The 13,791-nt window shown below is 44.4% G+C and overlaps 1 protein-coding gene across 14 annotated transcripts in view; it reads right to left on the bottom strand.

The window, feature by feature from the left end:
* Positions 1-2,369: 2,369 nt before the first annotated feature.
* DZANK1 (double zinc ribbon and ankyrin repeat domains 1) overlaps positions 2,370-13,791 on the bottom strand; it is an 89,857-nt gene continuing 78,435 nt past the window's right edge. For all 14 annotated transcript variants that reach the window (XM_023626054.2, XM_023626050.2, XM_023626058.2 and 11 more), the window contains 4 exons: positions 12,852-12,932; positions 12,204-12,331; positions 3,610-3,684; positions 2,370-3,206 (listed from right to left, as the gene is read on the bottom strand). In XM_023626054.2, the coding sequence (XP_023481822.1) occupies positions 3,083-3,206; positions 3,610-3,684; positions 12,204-12,331; positions 12,852-12,932 (408 nt within the window). In that variant the 3' untranslated portion in view covers positions 2,370-3,082. The remainder of the gene's footprint in view (positions 3,207-3,609; positions 3,685-12,203; positions 12,332-12,851; positions 12,933-13,791) is intronic.

Below are 13,791 nucleotides of genomic sequence, written 5' to 3'. Positions count from 1 at the left end.
TTAACATACAGTCTTGATTCCTGATAGTAAGTTAGGAATAAGTGGAAACCAAGTTCGGCTATTAGAAAATTTACAATTCTATATGTGGATCACGCTATATTTCTATAAGACAGCGCTGCTCTAGACTCTAGAAGATACTCTACTTCCGGAGGATGTAAAGAACTTCTCCAAATGAATAAGAAAAATATAAAGAACTCAACTGGCCAATAAACACGTGGGCACTCACTCACCTCCATAGTAAGAAGGGAATGGCAAACACCAGGCCACTGGAGCCTGTGGGGACAAGGGATGAAGGCATGAAGCGAGCACAGCCCCTTCAGGAGGAGCAGCAGGCCCCCAGGAGGAAATGGTAGTGGGTCCAGATCCAGGGAGGACACAGTGGTCAGAGCCACCAACCACTGGCCAGCTGATTGTCACCTCCCTGGGGCCCAGGTTGTAGCACCTGGCACCTTGCGCCCTGACCACAGGAGCTGAGCTGAGCCTGCAGGAGGAGGGCTCAAAGGTCAGTGTCCAGCTGTCCTCCTTGGCACACAGGTGCCGGCTGTCTGATGGGTGTGGACAGCTCCCACCAGACCTCCTCCTTCAGCTTCCCAGTGGCTGGGGTAAGGAATCTATGCAGCTCCATGGTACACACAGAGTTGCACCACCCAGATGCCCCTTCAAGGCAGGGCTGTATGGCTGGAGGAGCTGTAATGACCGGAGGCTGGAGGGAGAGCAGGCAGCAGACAGCCTCCAGCCATCAGCAACTTCAAGGTCAGCCTCAGGGAGCTACCTCACCTGAAGTTTCACCCTTCCTCAGCTCGCTACAGCTATCAAGGCCCAGGGGACACTGATGGGCAGCCCCCCCTCCAGCACCCGGCCCCACCAGTGGCTGAGGCTTTGTCAGGCCTGCATCACTGCCAACTTCTCCCTCTGCACAATCCCACTTCTTCCTTTCACAGAGGTTGATCCCCAATAAATGTACATCCTCTTCCATCCGAACAGTCTGACTACCTGCTTCTGGAGAGCCCAGTCTAGGACAAGCTTTATGGTGAAGGGCACCGGCGTCTCCTGCAAGACGCCTGTGACCATGAGGATGGAGGAGGGAGCTGTGTCCTTGTGGGTTTCAGTTTGTCCTCACTCATCCCCACTTCACACCCACCTTTTCTTCCTGACTGTGGCCCTGTGAGCTACAGCGACTTGAGGTCCACGATCAGACTCACTCACTCCCGCAACTGCATGCCGTCCGATTCCTTACTCAGTATCACGTACGGTGGTTCTGCTGCCTGATCAAGCCCTGACACAGCATCATTAGGGAAAGAAAAATAAAGCTTCATTAAGGACAAGAAATAACATGATTTTTGAAATCGGAAAGGCCCTTGCCTTAAAACATGTTTTTTAATTTTCCTGAAAACATGTAGTTCATTTATATGATGTTTTATGTAACCCTGCATTCTCGTAGCTTAAATATGAAGCTACCTTTTCACTTTTTACATCAGGTTTGATTCCGAAAGAGTGAAATTCAGGGGTGACTTGTGCTGGTAGTCGGCTTTGATGAAAGGGAAAACCCTAACGGGAGATGTCGATGGCATGCTTTGCAGATTCCTGTGTCTGACGAGCAGGCACGAGGAGGGCCTCTGGGTAAACAGGGCAGGACCTTCCACTAAGCGTGCAAACACCAGGAGCACTGAAGACGTGGTTCCTGCACTCAGTGTATGAAGGTTACCCCCGAGAGCCCCAAGGGGATTGTTCTAGAACTCATAGGTCCATGGGGCCCTCCCTGCTCCCTGAGGTCTGGGGAAAATGATCTTGAACTCCATACCCTCGTCCCTGACTGTCACTTCCAGAGCGTCTGGTGCCCTAATCCACCCTCCGGGCGTGGTGGCCATTGCTTCACTTCCACCTTCTGAATCTGGAATCTGCAGTTTCTCTTGCAGCCAACCATGAACTGAACCATAAAGGAAGAGAATTCTGGGACAGGTCATCCCCGCTAAGTAGACACAGTGTGAACCACCTCAGCCACCAAACCAGACGGTCTCACTCTGCGGGGCTCTCTGGCTCCCCTTGTAGCGGCCTCCCACCACAGACTACCGAGGGTCTGACGGGGGAAGCCAGCACTCGCACCACCTGACCCCACTCAGGGGCTTGGACTCCAACGACTCTGTGCCTGTCCTCCCTACGGAAAGTCACCCACACAGGGAAATACAGCGCAGGCAGTGATGACAGCAACCACCCCAGCAAAGTCTACTATCTATTGTGCTGAATTAATTACTCTAAATTAATGAATATTCTCTTTACATGCGCTAACAGAAACAATTTAGGAACCTCAACACAGCAGAGTTACCACCCAAAAATTGATATAACCATCTGAAAAAGGAAATAAGACAAAATTACACATTCCTGCAAATGGTTTATTCAAAGCTTGTCAATCAAAGAACAAACCATAACAATAGGAACATTGATGAGATCGACATAAGAAAAAAACATTTTAAATACATTCAATCTTCATGTACTAATTTGGAACCACCTAGATGATACACTGAGCAAAAGAACAAGATGCGGACAGTGTGTGTTTTGCTACTATTCGTCTTAAAAGAGGGGAAAGGCTATATACGTGTTATCTCTATTTATGGTTCATGTATACTCTCTATGTACATATGCATGTATTATATACATGTGCTTACATAATCCTATACTACTGCTGGAAAAACACGGATGACGCTGGCATCATGTGCCTCTGAGGAGGGGAAGCGGGTGGCTGTGGGACAGGGATGGGAGGAAGCTTTTTTTACTACATAATACCTTTTTAACTTTGAACCATGTGCAATTATTATTTATTGAAAATAAACTTAAAAGAAAATTCTAAAATAAGCAGCAATAAACCATTAGAAACCATACATTAACTTCACTACCATCCAGGGCATATTGGGAAACGTCCACGTGGTCTTGGTGGCTTACACTGTCGTATAATTTAAAAAAAAATCTGTGAGTTCCTCTCAACTTCAATTCCCAAACCTCAAGCACACATTTCAGAAAGAAATGAACGGAGAACAGGCTGAGCTGGGTCGTTTCCTTCAGTGAAGCCCCACAGAGACCCTTGGGTCTAAGAGTCATCCAGGCTGAGCTTAGCAGCAAAGAGCGAGGTGACGCGGTCGTCCCCGATTTCCAGAGCCAGGTCGTACGCTGTCTGGCCTCTTGTGTTCTTCTTTCGGATGCTTGCGTTGCATCTATGAAGGAAATGGGGGAGAAAAGGAGTCGGGTACTTGAATCTGAGGGCCTAGCTCTTCCCTCCTGGCCCCACCTTCCCAAACCTGTCCCCAAGAGGCCACCATGACCCCAGCTCTCAAGAGTGGCTCTACCATGAGATCTTCTGAGAGGCTCTATGATTTCGAATGTTCAATGTCAATCCTGGCTATTGGTCCCCATTGCATCAAAATCCTACAACCAAGTGTGTTTAAGGGGGACAACATTTTCATTGTGCTTTTAGAAGCCGTTGGTGCCCAGGAGCCACCGTATGCTGGTGGCCCCCATTCACAAGGTTGACTGTTCAGGGCCCTCCGAAATCATCACACGTCAGCAGAGGGATCACTGTGGCCCTCAGAAGTCTCCCCCAGAGGCCAGGGAACGTACCGCAGTAAAGCAGCGATGGACTCCCTTCCTGCCAGGCCAAGCAGAGTTGCTTCATGAAGAGCTGTATTTTGGAGCCTGTTTGGGGGGAACAAATCATCCTAAATCTTTAGCATCATCAAGAAATTGGAGAGGAGGCACATGACCTAAGGGGCCTTGGTTTCACCCACTGACCTATATAACTAACCTGGGACAATCTCTTGAGTCTCCTCTCTCTGCCTCTTCCCTTGGAGAATACTGTGTTGGTGGGTAAGCTTTGATATTAGACAGAAACTGAAAAGTCTATAAACACACTCATTTTTTTAAAGTGAGAAACCACATAAGGATCTGTTTTGTAACTGATTTAATAGATGCTAATAAATACCATTTTAATAAACTTCCTGCCAGAACATATTGTAACATATGGAACATACTGGACATAGTCTCACCCTTGCTTGAACCTCTTGGGCCTTGTCTATATGATAATAACCTTTCAGGGCTGAGGCTCCTATTCTTGAGCAGGGAAAACGACCTTGGCTTCAGAGAATTTGGCTTGTATGATATGAAAGGAAACACCAATTAGAACCCAGAGGGCAAGCCTGGGAGGTCAGACAGAGCATATTTTGCTGTATGCCAGACTGTCTCTCCACCTTGCCTGGTCAGGTTTGGCCCAGTGAGGGAGCAGTGGATGGCTGAAATGGAGGATGCGGTGGTACCTGCATTGAGAACTCAGGAAAGGCTCCTGATCGGAGGCGGCAGGAGTGACGGAATGTGGAAGTCATGATTGGAGAGAAATGGGATGAGAAATTGAAGCTCTGCATTCTCCCAGGCCCTGCCCTTGCCCTTGACTTCACCACCCCACCCCCACACCTGCAGCTGTGCCTGCAGCCAGAAATTTATCCCAAGGGAGAAAAAGGAAGGTGGCTTCTCTGAAGAAGATACATGGAGCCTCTGGTGAGAACCAGGCCAGCAAGTGCCACGGCCAGAGGGAAGCCTTCCACTTGTCCCAGCCTGAGAGCAGCTTCAGCTACCCACAAAACTCCCCAGTGGACGAGCTCCACTCACACACACGGAATTCCCGCTCAGCCAGCCCGTTCCCCATCCCAAACGTGGAAGGACAACAAAGGGTCACAGACATCTGAGAAAAACCTGCAGCCTCAAAGAGAAAAACCAAGACACAAAAACATAAGAGAGTGAAAGCAGACGAACACCTGTGTGGTATCCTCAGAATGACTGAAGACAACACTGGACAAAAACATGAGGCTAAGAGGAAGAAAAAATCCGAACAAAAAGTAGTTCTTAGAAAGTAAAAATATGATTGTTGAAATAAAAAGTATTCAATAGAAGGGTTAATAAAAATCTCTTAGAAAGAAAAATGGAGATGAAAAACACGGAAAAAAGGAAGATACAGGGGATCACTTCAAGAGGTCCACCATCCAACTAATAGATATCCTAGGAAAGAACAGAAAAAATGGAGGGGAGAAAATACCAAAGAGATAATAGAAGAAATGTCCCCTGAGCTGAAGAAAGATGTGACTTTTCGGACTGAAAGGGCCAACTGGGTGAATGAAGAATAGCACATCAAAAACACCCTTGTGAAATTTCAGAACCTCGAGGACAAACGCTTCCAGAAAGAACAAACGATAGGTCACAAATGAACAGGAATTTGCTGTAGAATTTTCATGGGCTATGCTGGACGCTAGAAATCAAGAGAACAAGGCTGTCTAAGACTTGACAGAAAATTATTTGAATACAGAAATTAATATCAGCCAAAGTATTAATCAAGAGTGAAGACAAAAGAAAGTCATTTTGGGACATTCAAGGACTCAGGAAGGTTCTTCTACACAGCCTTTCTGAAGAAGTTGCCTGAGGCCACACTGCAGCCTGACAAGGGTCCAAGCCAGTAAAGAGGAAAATGTGAGCAACAACTACAGGTGGATTCAAGTGAAAAGGAATCCCACACTGACCCGTGTGCGGCAGGGCTGGAGAGTGTTAGCAAACCCGAGTAGGAAGTATCCAGGCTTGCCCCACTATCCGAAAGTTCGCGTCATGCCACTTCACTTTTACAAAAGACTTGCAGTGGTTGGTACCTGTTTTCACTAACTGCAAAAAATTCGAGGAGGATTTTCTCTTGTGCGAAAAAAAGTAGCACTTGCCAACTATTACAGAGGCAGCAGGCACCTGGAGCAGCGAGCATGGAGCCACCGAGCTCCTTTCCCAGGAACTAGACTCAGCATCTCAGCATCAAAACGCCAAAGTTTTGAACTGGGTCTATCAGCGTCTGTGTTTTACCTTGATTTATTTTGGTAGGTTATTTTTTAGGTCTGAGAACACTCAAAAATTTACCCATATAAATTAATGGTAGTTGCTTCTTCATTTTATGCTATTTTAGCTTATGAAAGATTTCATAGGCATGCTCTAGTTTTGGATAGTGGGGGAAACCTGTACTCCAAGAAGAATGTCTCTAAGGAGAATGGCATTGAAAAAGTAAGAAATCAGATAGGATTATGGATGTGGTGAAGACATGCTCTTTTTCAAACCAGAAAAAACAAAGGCAATCAGGAATTCCAGGAAAATCAAAGATTACACAAGTTATTCATGGTTTATAAAAGAAAATGAAATGCGACATGATTTTGAATAATTCATGATGTGTAAGGAGAATTCATTTGACATTTCTGCTAAGAAAATTCTACTTTGAGTGGGCTGGGGGTCATTATCTCGAACCCACAAACAGGAAACTGTAATCACACATACTACTTGGTTCTGCAATGAACAATATTTATGTAACATTATAATGCAATTGCTCTTTGTGGTTTTCAACTATTGGAATCAATTTTTGGACAAAGAATGGAAGTCTTATGTTAACCCAAGTAAATATAATTGTGATCAGCTTTGTAAAGAGTAAGCATAGGCTAATCAAGTTGTGAGATGGAAGGAGAGGGAGGGAGACCTGATATACACTTATATACACTTACATACAACGTAGTTAAAGACACCATTGAAAGATGACGGTCAAAATATAGCAGTTTAGGCATTGTATTTATAGTTATAACAGTAATCAATAAAGGAACGAAAAGTAGTAATAGAATGATCAAAACTTGAAGGTGGGGGTAGAAATGATCAGGTGGAGTCATCGAGCCGAATCATCACCTGTCACGGCAAGAATCAACAGAAAATGTCTAAGCATGCTAAATCGGGAATTATCAGTTTAAGTGTATTATTAAGTGACAGAGATGTAGTTTACTCCCAGGAGAACTTTAAGATATTTAAATATAGTTGTTCCTGAGGACAAAGACTTGGGAGGAAGGAAGGGTGGAGGAGGTCTGCTAAGTCCTTCCAGAGGACTTGATTTCTGAGTCATGTGCACATCTTACTTTGATAAAATTACAATGTTATTTGGCGTGTAAGAAATGTTTTCATAAACATACACAATTTAAAAATCACAAATAAGGCAATCTCACTTTGCATGGACCAAAAATGAATGAAGTTGGTGAACAAACTCCCCAGTACGGTTCTGCGCCTAAAGCAAGTCCGTTCCAGATGAATTCTGTGTCTCTGGTCCTGGGGGGTAGGGGTGGAGCCTCTCCTGACCACACTCTCTCCTCTCCTGTCTGGCTTTATTTTCTTCGTAGCACTTATTCTCTAAAATTACTTATCCGTTTGCTTACTTGTTTATTGTCTGGGTCTTCCACTAAACTGTAAGCTTCATGACAGAAGGAACTTTGTCTTCGTCACTGCTGTATGTCCATCACCCAGAATAGTGACTGGCACATTGCAGGTGCTCAATAACCACCAGTAAAACGAAACATCAATGAAAAGAATGAACAGACAAACAAATTAAGGGAAGAGGTATTGTCTTCGAGATTGAAACCCGTGAGTTGCAAGAATTTCAGGTAAAAATGAGTATAAATTCCACTATCCAACTGTGCAAGGGAAATCCTCTGCCTGCTTTGGGCATCAGAAACTGAACTGTCCAGTTAAAGAGATGGCTTTCCATTTTCTACAGTAAATTAGAAACTCAGTACTGTCACTGATTTTAACCGCAACAGCACTCTAAGCATCAAACCACCCTCATGATGTTAGATCTTACCTAATTTTAGATCTTATCATTCACATAATTTCAGCTACTTAAATAACTTATTTGGCCGAGGCTCCTGGTGTCAAGGAAATCTGAATGGTGTGATCAGCTAGTTTGTCCTCATATTTCTCCAGAGGAAATAGGTGAAAATGTCAAAGCTATGTGCCTACGACAGAATTTCCAAAGATTTGCCCATTGGTTCTACACAGACAGTTCCTTCAAATAACTAAATTTGTGGATCGGCCTTGATACTGTTGTTGTTGGCAGTGATGATATTATTTAGTAGTAGTTTTATCAGATCAATATAACTGACCTGTCGGGTACAGGGGAAACATCCCTTGTGTCCAACAGCATTGTGAGGTCATCTCCTTACCAAGGGCCATGTTGAGTTGTCTCTTGCATATTAAGAACAGTCTCTAGATCCTTGCTACTCAAACTGTGGCACCTGGACCATTGGCATCACCTGAGAGCATGTTAGAAATACAGAATCTCAGCCTCCTTCCCTCAGATCTACTGAATTTTATCAAGATCATTGAGTGATTCATATGCACATTAGAGTATGAGAAGCACTTATCAAGTTCATCTTCCTAGAGTTTGGTGTATTAAAAGAATACATCATACCCTTTCTTTAATATGAAAACTCAGGCTTAGGAAGACTTGGTGACATGTATTAACAATAGAACTTAGAACTTAAATTAATTTACATTTTATTAACCAGTTCTAACCCTTTCACCCAAGGTTTATGTTCTTTTTAAAGATTTTATTATATTTTTTTTTCCTTTTTCTCCCCAAAGGCCCCCGGTACATAGCTGTATATTCTTCGTTGTGGGTCCTTCTAGTTGTGGCATGTGGGACACTGCCTCAGCATGGTTTGATGAGCAGTGCCATGTCCGCGCCCAGGATTCGAACCAACGAAACACTGGGCTGCCTGCAGTGGAGAGCGCGAACTTAACCACTCGGCCATGGGGCCAGCCCTTAGGCTTCTGTTATTTTAAGGCACTGCCATGACTATTCTCCCAGGCCCAACTCATGCTCTTCCCCATATCCTATGGCAATCATCGTGCGGTCAATACTTTGCATTCAAAGCCTGGTGATCAATCTTTTTCATAATCACAGCATCATGACTGCTACCATTTATTAATGTCTAACTATTAGGCTCTTCATAGGCTCTACAAATACATGATCTCATTTCACCCTCCAACCAACTCTATGACACAAGTATTATTCTCCCCATTTTATAGATGAAAGACCTAGCAAGAAGACAATGTTCATTTTCTCCACATTTTGCTCTCTCCTGTCTCCAGACTGTCCTCTGTCACCACAGAAGAGTCTATTTCCCCCTGTCCTTTAGCACAATCCTCAGTGTTCACCTTCAAAGTTTACACTTCTCATGAGGTCTTTCAGATTACCTCTGCCCAGCTCTCAGTCACTCTGATTATTTGTTCATCTACTCAGTACATATTTGAGTGTCAGTCTGGTGCCCCCATTGTTGCCAGGGCCATCATGTCACATGTGACACAGTGCTTGTTCCTCTCTCAGGGAGCTGAGGACGTAGCTGTGAGTGCACAGCATGCGATGGGAGCACTGACAAAGGATGCCTCAGTCATACCAATGACACCAATCTCCTTATCTTTCATCTTTCCTTCCTCCCTAGTGGCATATGGCTTACTGTGTCACTTCACCCCTCGAGTTCCTTGGGTCTTTATAAGGCATTTACCATTTGAACTTAGATATATTCATGGGGTTGTCGCATCTCCTAAGTAGACATACGATCCTCTTCCTTCATAACTCTTCCCAAACTAAGAGCAGACTATGCATTCTATTCCCTGAATGGGGGTGGGTAGGTGGCTAGTGCTGATGGCTGGATTTCTGCGCGGGCTATTTCCTGTGTAACCACAGGATATACACAGTTCAGTTTGGGAAAATAATAAATTGTGACTCTGCCAACTCTAATTTTGTACATTGCTCCCCAAACAACCTAACTTCGATATGGCAAGGGCACTGGATGGAATACACTTTCTCATCAGAACCCCATGCTTCGGAGTAGAGGTGACACCCTGTGAGTTTGTTCCTGTGAGTAGCTTGGTATTACCTCATCAGGTCTTCTAGAACATGCTCTGTACAGCAGGTACACTGTAGTGTTCCATGAATGTGTATTTTAAAGAAACTTTACTATTAATGCACAAACTCAAACTGTTTATTCAAATCTAAGTACCATGGTGGATTAAGGTACATTCTCTTTGTAAATCTTGAATTACCTAATAGAACAAATCTCCACAGCTGAACGTCTAAGAAGTAGATTGATGGTTGCCATTTCCTCACCTGGCTGCTGGGGCAGAGCTAACAGAGTGTTTGAAACTGCCATGAAGGACCGCTATTGTCCCAAAGCAAACACTTCTCTATGTTCCTCTCCCAATGAGACTTTGCAACAGTGCTTCTGAAGTCTGCTGGCAAGTGGTACCAGCTTTGGTGGAGGATATGTACTTCTCCTTAGCTGTTTCTTTTCTGTTACAGAATATGAGTTTATTCTGGGAGGAGTGATACACACACGTCACCAGAAACAAGGAAACAAGGAAGGGGCTTCCCGCTCACCAAGCTATTCAATGGAAGTTCTCTTGTGTGGAGACCATCCCGGCTGCTTCTCTCCACTAGCCAAACAAGTTCAGGGTGGGAAAGAGCGTTTTAATCCTGGTTTGCTACAGGACAATTCATGGAGCCTCTTTTACAGGAAAGCCAGATCTTTGGATGGCTTATGCCTGAAGAGCAGTAGGGTGATGGAAACTTGAGGTCGTGTTCCTGGATCGACAGAGGTCCAGCTGTGGGGCAGAGGCCAGGGTGACCCAGGCCTAAATACTTCAAACTAACAAATATAAACCAGAGTTAGCAGAACTTGGCTCTCAGTGGAAAATCTGCTTTCTTCTATTGGCATAAACTGAAAAGGAAGAAGAGAGCTCTGTGATCTCTTGTGGGGGAGGGACTCCAGTCTAGCTCCCCACCCACCACCATGTGAGCTAAATTCTGCTAATAGTAACCATGATAACGCAGCAGGAGTGACAAAGGAGTATTATGCACCATGCGGATAGTTGGTATAACCACAGGGTTAGACGCAGTAGAAATGCAATGCGATCACATATGGATAAATGTCAATTTGTAGAATGGTGATGAAGCAAACATGGAAACTGAGGAACACCAAAGAAAAACTGGTAATTTGTTCCATGTCCAGAGTAGTTTCATCCTTAGCTGGACTTTTCATAAAGCCAAAACTCACCATACTTCAGCATCAATTCAAAATGTGCTCAAGAGATTTTTGTATCAACCACAAGCATTATCTTTAAATGCTATAAGAAAAGCTTGTCTGAATTATAAAAATATAAAGTATACTTTAACACAAAACAAGGTAGCATTATTTTATTGATAGTGATAATACAAGTGTGGGATAAATGAAGTTGACAATGTATGATGAATATGAACCCTAAGAAAATTTGGGAAAGTACATTCCAGCCATCAAATATGTACGCCAACATGCCAAACAGCCTGCTATAAAATAAAACTAAAAAAGGGGTCATGTCTACTGATACAGTTGTCCTATTGGACAGAAACTGATAAAAACACACACAGAAAAATTAACAGGGATATATTTTAAATAAAAACACTGGAGGAAATTTTGAAACAGAGAAAAACAGAAGCAAAGCAATTTAACTTTTGGCCCTTGTGCTGGCTTGACACACGCAGTGGACGAGTCACTGACCCAGACCTCGGCCCTGTCTTAACAATAAGAGGTAGTAGTGTCAGACCTGCAATTTCTCTAGAAGACTTCTAGTTCAACAATGTCGTCAGCAGGATATAAGCCGTTAACATGAAGGACCCATACTCAAGGAACTTTCCACCCCAGTTTTCCAAAGCAATTTGCAAGAGAATCCTAGAATCACAAGGCTGGGAGAGATCATGAGGCTACACAGCACCAAGATGGGAAAGTAACAAGACCACCCAACATGCCATGGTATCTCTCCATCCTGTTTCACAGCTGGCAAAACCAAGGCACCAGGAGATGATGTGGCGAACTCAGAGGTACAGGTCCCCTCCTCAGTGGTAGTGGAATCCAGAGACAACCACAGAAGGTTTTCTGTGTACATTAACTTCATGGGTATATTTCTATAAGGAATACACTGAGGCCTCTCCTCCCTTCTCGGTCTTGACAACTCAGATCATGATGCAAACACTGCTTAACACGTCAAGGCCTAAGGATTTGATGGCCCCACAACAGTATAAATTTGTGAGTTGATAAAATGTATTGTCATTTATAAAAGCTACTAAAAATTAGGCAATCCAATAGTCTATTTTTAAAAATTGTTTTACCCAGATTTGGAAAATAGAAGCATTTATGTCTATTATTAAGGCCAACATGGGTTAAAATGATTCTTAAGTGGTTCAGCTTGAACAGAGCGTGCATGTAGACTGATTCTGCTGCAGCAGAGCCCCGGGAGGCACTAGCTGCCTGTGACATGGCGCCAGAACCCTTCTTTCAGGGTGCTTCACTTACGGTCCCCACTGCTGGTCGATGTCTGCTCCTCTCTGCACAAGAACTGGAATTGCTTCATGGTGCTTATTCATAACAGCCACGGTGAGAAGAGGTCGATCTTCATCATTACTGCAGTTGGGATCTGCTCCCTGCAGCACATGGACAAGGACACCTGGTCACAACACCCTGCACTCAACAGCATCCAAGTGCCATCCTTTTGGTCTAACAAACTTCCCTGATGGAACCAAACTGCTTTGAATCAAAAGAGAAGCAGGAATCCCAAGACCCAACCTATAACGGACAGAGCTGCCAAGTCACTCAAGCGATAAAACTTCTGTTCCCCACAGAAGGAGGGGCAGGCACCCCTACAATCTCGCTTCTTTAGGTAACATGAAGGTCACACGGGGTCACAGGCCAGGGATTCTGTACACTCTCATGCATGTTGTTTGGGCTCACATGCACTTTTCTGCCTATTTTCATTGCTATAAAAACTAGCAACAGGTAACAACTCACGTAAAGCTTTTGATTAGCCATTTAATCCATTCTCAGATTTTAATGAAATGGCACTGTGACTATCACAGTATTGAACAGAACTTCCATATGAAAGAGACAGAAGCGAAACACCAGGCTGAAATCCCCAGGGAGACTGGCTCTTTTGGCTGCACTTACTTCGTCAAGCAGCTGTTCAATCACAGAGACTCTTCCTCCCCCTGTGGGTCCGACTTCCTTCAGCAGGAGCCTGTTTTCAGGCTGCAGGATTACAGAACGTGGTCATTTCCACTGCCACAAAATATTCATACTGTCAGTCCCACGTGCCCAGGCTCAACCCTCGAGGCAAATGCCTCCTCTCCAAGGTTAAGTTCTGAGCACCGGGGACAGGTGAGCGTGAGCGTGTGTGTTTGTGTGCTTGTGTTGTGAGTGTGTATATGTGAGTGTGTGTGCATGTGTGCGAGGTCTTCAACAGCCAGCAGCACAACTAAACACCTTCTACTGAGAGCACTGGGGCCCAAGAAGGGAGAAGGCAGAGCCCAGACCTCTACAACAGACACAGGACAGGCTTTGGTGGGACAAAGAAGGAAAGACAGTTCCATCCAGGAATGAGACCCACTAGAGCATGTCACAGCACCACCCTCACCCAGAGGGAAGGCCTTCATCCACTGGCAACTTAGTGGGCCCAAGGCTTTCTGCTGCTCCCTGTCCCGCCCACACACCCTCAGGGCAATCCCAGCATGCCCAGCCACCCACACAGCGACTTCAGGCCCACATACGTACCCATGCTGGGCACCCATGCCAGGCACCTGTGCTAATCAAACTAGCCCTTTATTTGTCAACATGACCTGACAACCAAGGATCAGCACAGATTTGAGATAAACCAAAAACAAGAAGAGAAAGACCAGCAGACAGAACTGACCCTGGAGGAAACAGGTGATTAACAGAACTGATGAGGACTTTAAAATAATTCTAATTCATAATTTTAAAGGATTTTGCCTCCATAAAATAAAAACACACTGTTATCAAAAAGGAACAGAAAACGAAAAGTATTCTTCTTCTTTTTCTTTTTTCTCTGAGGAAGATTTGTCCTGAGCTAATATCTACTGCCAATCTTCCT

Source organism: Equus caballus, chromosome 22 (genome assembly GCF_041296265.1).
Source record: "Equus caballus isolate H_3958 breed thoroughbred chromosome 22, TB-T2T, whole genome shotgun sequence".
In the NCBI taxonomy this organism is placed as follows: Eukaryota; Metazoa; Chordata; class Mammalia; order Perissodactyla; family Equidae; genus Equus; species Equus caballus.
Note: the sequence above shows the minus strand (reverse complement) of the source record. Positions and strands in the feature narration are given on the sequence as shown.